Genomic DNA, 6,272 nt, shown 5'->3' with positions numbered 1-6,272 from the left:
GGTTCCTCTCAGGAGTTTATTTTAAAATAAAGCTTACAAACGCAGCAGCGGAGCCTCAGCGAACAGCAGAGGCTGGAACGTGACAGCCTGAAAGAAAGAAGCGACACACATCAAAATGCAACGCGGTGCTCTGTAGCAGGCGGGCAGAAAGGCAGAGGGACCGACAGCAGCCCAAAGGTCACCATCTGCTTCCATCCCGGGCTTCCTGAGGCCAAGGAGAGCCCAGCAAGCAGACATTCCCTGGGTAGGACGTGGAGATCTGTGCCCAAAGCAGTTAATGCTGCAATGGCAACAAAACACACACACGGCCCTGAAGATCACGGCACACCTTGTGAGGCTGTGACAGCCCTCGGTCCTTGGACCAAACGCCCCGAGTTGTGGCACTGAGCTCACAGGGCCGTCCCTGACCGATGTTCATCTTTTAAAAGTATCAAATAGCACATAAAAATGTAAGAACTCTGCTGACACTTCTGAGACCCTGAGAGCTCTGGAAGGACTATAAGCCAGCGGTCTCCAGGAAGGAAAGCACTCCTGGGGTCCTCCGAGGTCAGGGCTGCACACCTGCAAGGCAGCTCCATCAGTTACAGCCTCTGCTCACTGCCAGTGCTGTGCCCAATGCAGGTGGGACGAGTCGTGCTGCTACACACTTCGATCTATGAATGCACAGAGCCTTCATCTTTGCTCTCACTATTACACAAGTTTTCTAAACGATCCCCAGGACCACTGCAGAGAAGGGAAGTTCGGGGTCTGTAAACGTCTTTGCCTTGCAGAAACCCAAGTGTAAACTTTTTCCGGAGACAGCCTGCAGCAATACCTGCAGCCATGATTTGGGTCAATATGCAACATCACAGCAGGCAAGCTGAGACCACAAGCAGCAAAAAAAGCTGAAGGAGACAGCCTTGCTCTTGTTTTTCATAAAACAAGCTCTGTGTGTGTGTGTGTACACCTGGAAAACAAGCACAGGGCCAGCTCTGCACAGTGCTGCATGCCTGTCAAGAGCATGTATGCAAAATTAGAATACATTCCTTATCTTCTCAGGCACCTGCTCACAGCACTGGGCTCTCCCAAGTGAAGTTCCTCCCAAACAAGTTACTGCACACTCGTGGCTGCTTGTGCTGAGGCAGCGCTTGGCCGAGTGCAAACTGACAGGGAAAACGTTGGCACTGCAGCAAACCTCAGCAAGAGAGCAAAAATGGAGCAGAAGGAATTGCAAATGCACCCCAAACAGCAGGATGCAGGCAGCAGCTCATGCAAAAGGAGCTCAGGTGATTATCAGGGCATCTGCCTTTCCTACTCTTTCTGTGGTTTCAGAGGTGTTCTAAAAAGAGCACAAAACTAGAAATTTTAGGCTTCAAGTTAGCTTGACATGAGCCCAATATGACGTACCATATAAGAAGTTACAAAATTCCTCAAATTACTTCGTCCATTAAAGAAAAGATTTCTCTGATGTCGTTCTTATCTAAAAAAACCAACCACAAGGACTTGTTCTACAAAAACCTAAAGCAGCTCCGAAACAGAGAAGTTGTTGTAAGTGCTTCAGCCTCGTAGCACGGGAAGCAGAGTTAGGAACACTACTTTGGGGTGTCTCCCACAGCCCCACATCATACATCTGTTTGCTGTGGAACACAGGAGACAGGTACATTTTACCTCTGTATTTTTGCAGTAACTTACATGATCCATTCCTTCTCTCCATAGCACAGAGTAACCCTTCAAGGTTTTTTGCTGAGTTAGAGCTCAACAAACTGTTTCATAGTATTGCAATTCGACTTGCACACGCAACTGTGTGGAGGAGCTCAGCAGGGCAGAGCTGCTCCCAGAACCATAAGCCTGCCCTGCCCTTGTGACACACCAGTGTTTGATCACAGCTTGTTAAAACACTGCTGAAACCTTGCCAAAAGGAACTCAGCTCTGCTTCTAGCTCCTCTATAGTCTGTTTCATCCCACTGGGGCTTGGTTCTCAACTGTGGAACAGAGATAAACAGCTCAGGCATGCTCTGTGAGTATAGATTTGGGAGAGCTTTGGTCTGAACACCACTTTCCTGCAGGGATGACTGTGACACACAGCCCTGGATACTCCATAGCCAAGCTAACACTTGGCTACAGCTTCTCACTGTCATGTTGCAAGCAGAACACCTGTGGTAGCAGTGTTGACACAGCTCTGTGCAGCTGAGCTAGAAGCAGCATGTTCAGAGCCTGGTGTGCATGAGACATTCCAGCTCTTAGATACACTAAGGCTCTGGTAATAGAAGCCAGTTAAACTACTGGAGTGCTCAGACACGGTGAGCAGAACCCCAGCCTCTGAAGCCTTTGATATTTTCTCTTCTGTGTGTTCTGAAGAACAGTTGCTTCTCCAAAGAATTAATGCTGACAATTCCATTTTGCTCAGGTTCACCTGGAGATTTTCTATCCACTTAGGATTGATAATGGAGAAACAAAACGACATATCTCATGAGCAGCAAAATGTGTGAGACAGACTCTGAGACACTAAATGGAGCAGCGACTCAGAATGCAAGCATTAGCTCTGAGCAGTGGAGATGCTGCATGCTGAGAGCAGAGCAGTGGAATCTGGGAGTGCAGGCAGTGTTTCACTCACCTGCCTGTCAAGTGAGTCACTTACATTTCAACAGCACCGAAGTACAGCCTGCATCTCCAAGGCACCCAGTAACAAACTACTGCAAACATAGGGCCATTATTTCCCTGGCAGCCTCAGATGTTATAAAAGAAGCAGGTGCTTCCATTCATGCTGACCTGACAAAGCTCTGTAGTTTAATTTTCACAAGGAAAACAGGGCTTACAGACCATAGCCAGATGCTTCAGCTGCCCTTGCTACTGCTTTAAAAGTACATTTCTAAAGTAAAATGCAGAAAGTTACTCCATTATGTCCAGTGTCCCATTAGCAGCTGGCAGGCAGTCTATAGGCAGCCCCACCAAGAGGTGCTGCTTATGTGGCCATGTTCCAAGCCTGTGCTTTCCCAGGTACTGCTGTGAGTTGGGACTTGTGTCTGCAGAGCAGCACCCCAAGCACACCCACTGCAGCTGTCATTATGTCTGCTGCTCACGACAGCCTTGTTTTTAAACAGGTACAGCTGCTGCATCTACAGGGTATCTTTGCTTTTCACAAGCTAAAACTTCACTTGAAGAGTAAATAAACATGTCTTTGTTTGACTTGATGTGGGGAATTCAGTCTAACCAGCTGACTGGTCTTGGAGTGACCTTGCACGTCACTACTTCAGAAGACTCCGATCCTGATTAAATCATTTGAAACATTTTGTGTTTAAAATAATAAGGTTAGAAAAAGCTGAACAATAAGTTGGCTTGTTGCTCCCAGAAAAGTACTTAAAGGCCACTTCTACTTCGTTGTCACCATCACCCCACGGGGAGATAGTCTGTAATATGTTGCTAATGCAGTTTTGCAAGGATAACCAGAATTTTCAGACTTCACAGAAAATACTCACAGCACAACCACGTTACTGACTCCTCCTGACAGTGGCAGCCAGGCTGTGGCTCCATACAGTTCACCTGGAGCAGGGAACACCTGACCTCTAAGCTAACGGAGCACACTTTGCCATTTAGCTACAGAATTCTTTCCAAATAATGCAGCCACGACTTGGCACTTTACACCAGCACCCAGATGTTTCATTGTCCTTCATCCAATTTACCACTGACTGATCAGAACAAGCAATAAATCCAGCAGAACACTGATAGCTACCTGAAACACTCGGCCATCAAGAGGTATCAGCACTGAGACTGAAGAGGATACTGCAATCCATTCCAGGGAGTCATGAACTCACACAAATCCTATCTTTTCCAGACACTGACCTGAAAAAGGTACTTAGAATTAATATGAAAGTAGTGCTTTCAGGTGAGAAGAACCTTATCCAGCTGCACTTGGCAGGATTCAAAAGCAGTGCTGCCTGGAGGTATTTGAGCAATAGGAAAGGCACTTCATCTTTTACATTTCTTTAAGCACCAGTTTTTAAACATAACCTAATAAATATTTGTAACACATCTTAAAGTGAACTACTTATAAATACTTGTTAATGAGGCAGCACAGATGTGTAGAATAAGACCTGCAGGACTCCAATTCCCCTGCGTTGCTTCTTTCATCACATGCAGGCCCGTTAGTTAGGCTGCAGGCAGCTCATGCCCTCTGCTGCTCAACCTGAACCAACCCAGCGGTTGCTTTGGCCACAACAGACACATAAATCTCTGCAAAAAAGAGATTAAAGGTTCAGATACAGAGGGACCACGTTGCCTGAATACAGAATGGGGACTCAACAGATGCAAACAAAGATATAAAAATAAATAAACGAAAAATCTGATATCTACTAACTAGTTTTAGATTCTCTTTTTCCTCTAATAAGAGGAAACAAAAACAATTTCTCATAGCTGAGCTCCTCTCTTGTGATGAGAAACTTGAACACAAAGAAGAGGATGTAGTTTTAAGATTTTCAGAATCATTATTATCAACTGTATTTGCCCTGACAGACGAGCAATTTTCAGGACACTTCCCACCTACTAAATAAATCTTCTACTGCCTTGTAAAAGGAAATCTGCTTTAAGGCATTTAAAGGAGTGAGTAAATATTGCTTTGGAAGTTCATTTGGAAAGTCCTCATCAGAAAGAAGCAACTGCCCAGCAGTGCCAGCTGCTATTGCTCCCCCTGGCTGTTCTCCACTCGGCTCTTTCTCCTCACAGTCATAAAAACAAATACCATCTTCAGGGGAGCAGAAAGCTGACTCATGGGAGTTCTGCTGAGGAGCTGTAACAGCCCTGAGCCCATCAGATTGTTCAGTATGTTCCTCTAGGGACTCATAAACAACTCCTTTGGGCACAGTGTGCTGGGCAGCTCTTTTCACAAGACACACAGATTTCTGCTTCTTTGTTTTGCTCTGCCGCTGTACAGACACCTGCAGAGGCTTTGGAATTCCAAGGCCAGAAGGTGCCTGGTGGTCAGGACTAAGGTATTTCTGAAAGGAAGCGTGACACCTGCTGTCTTTCACAATCGGGATGACCGAGCAGGGTTTCAACCACTTCACAAACTCACATAACTCCGAAAAGGATGAATGATCCGAGTACGGGATGAGGTGGATTTGAGGGTGGGTGACCTTCATGGGCCTGCCCGTGGGGAGGATGGCGATGGTCGGATGCAGCACGTTCCAGCTCACAAGGGTGTCCCAGCGGATCTCAGCGATGTCCACCGCGTGGATCCTGCCAGCCCCCTCCTCCGTCGTGAACACCTCAGGCAGCTCCAGCAGCCGCATCTGCTCCAGGCGTGAGGGGCTCACCACGACCCACGTGCTGAACTCGAGCGCCAGATCCACCAGCAGCTCTTCCTTCCCCAGGCTGTACACACCTGTGGGAGAGCCGTCAAGGAATCATAGAATCACTCAGGTTGGAAAAGACCTTAAAGATCATCGAATCCAACCGTGACCTATCCATACTACCTTAACAAACCACTGCTAAGTCACATGCCTAAGCACCACATACAAACGGTTTTTAAACACATCCAGGGATGGTGACTCAACCACCTCCCTGGGCAGCCCATTCCAGTGCTTAACAACCCTTTCTGTAAAAAAGTTTTTCTTGATATCCAAACTAAACCTCTCCTGGTGCAACTTGAGGCCATTTCTCCTCGTCCTGTTACCAGTGAGAAGAGACCAACCCCATTCTTGCTGTAAGCACCCTTCAGGTATTGGAAGAGAGCAGTAAGGTCTCCCCTCAGCCTCCTTTTCCCCACAGCAAACAGCCCCAGCTCCTTCAGTCTCTCCTCGTAGCCCATATTCTCCAAGCCCTTCCCCAGTCTCGTTGCCCTTCTCTGGACCTGCTCCAGCACCTCCATGTCTTTTCTGTACTGAGGTGCCCAAAACTGAGCACAGCACTCGAGGTGAGGCCTCACCAGTGCCAAATACAGGGCAGGATGACTTCCCTGCTCCTGCTCAGCACACCATTCCTGATCCAAGCCAGGATCCCATTGCCCCTCTTGGCCACCTGGCCACACTGCTGGCTCATATTCAGCCAACAGTCCATCAGCACACCAAGGTCCCTTTCCATCAGGCAGCTTCCAGCCACTCCTCCCAGACCAATAGCGTTGCCTTAAGGTAACCAAAATGCAGGACCCGACACTTTGCCCTACTGAACCTCAGCATCACGGCATACGGGGGGGGATGCAGGAAAGGTTCCGGGCGGCACTCACCGATGACGACGCGGTGCTGCGGGTGCTGGCGGATGAGCTGCGCGGCCAGGTGTGCAGCCCGGCTCCTGGAGGGCAG

At 48.0% G+C, this 6,272-nt stretch overlaps 1 protein-coding gene across 1 annotated transcript; it reads right to left on the bottom strand.

Annotated features, from left to right (window-relative positions):
• On the bottom strand, positions 1 to 6,266 carry DCLRE1B (DNA cross-link repair 1B; the record flags this gene model as incomplete). Its single annotated transcript, XM_010724134.2, has 2 exons — positions 1 to 5,356; positions 6,197 to 6,266. Coding segments are annotated over 2 exons (927 nt in total), but the record flags the coding sequence as incomplete, so codon positions are not given.
• Positions 6,267 to 6,272: the final 6 nt, after the last annotated feature.

The sequence above is a fragment of the Meleagris gallopavo genome, chromosome 28, assembly GCF_000146605.3.
Source record: "Meleagris gallopavo isolate NT-WF06-2002-E0010 breed Aviagen turkey brand Nicholas breeding stock chromosome 28, Turkey_5.1, whole genome shotgun sequence".
Lineage (NCBI taxonomy): Eukaryota > Metazoa > Chordata > Aves > Galliformes > Phasianidae > Meleagris > Meleagris gallopavo.
This window is presented reverse-complemented; position numbering and strand designations above follow the sequence as displayed.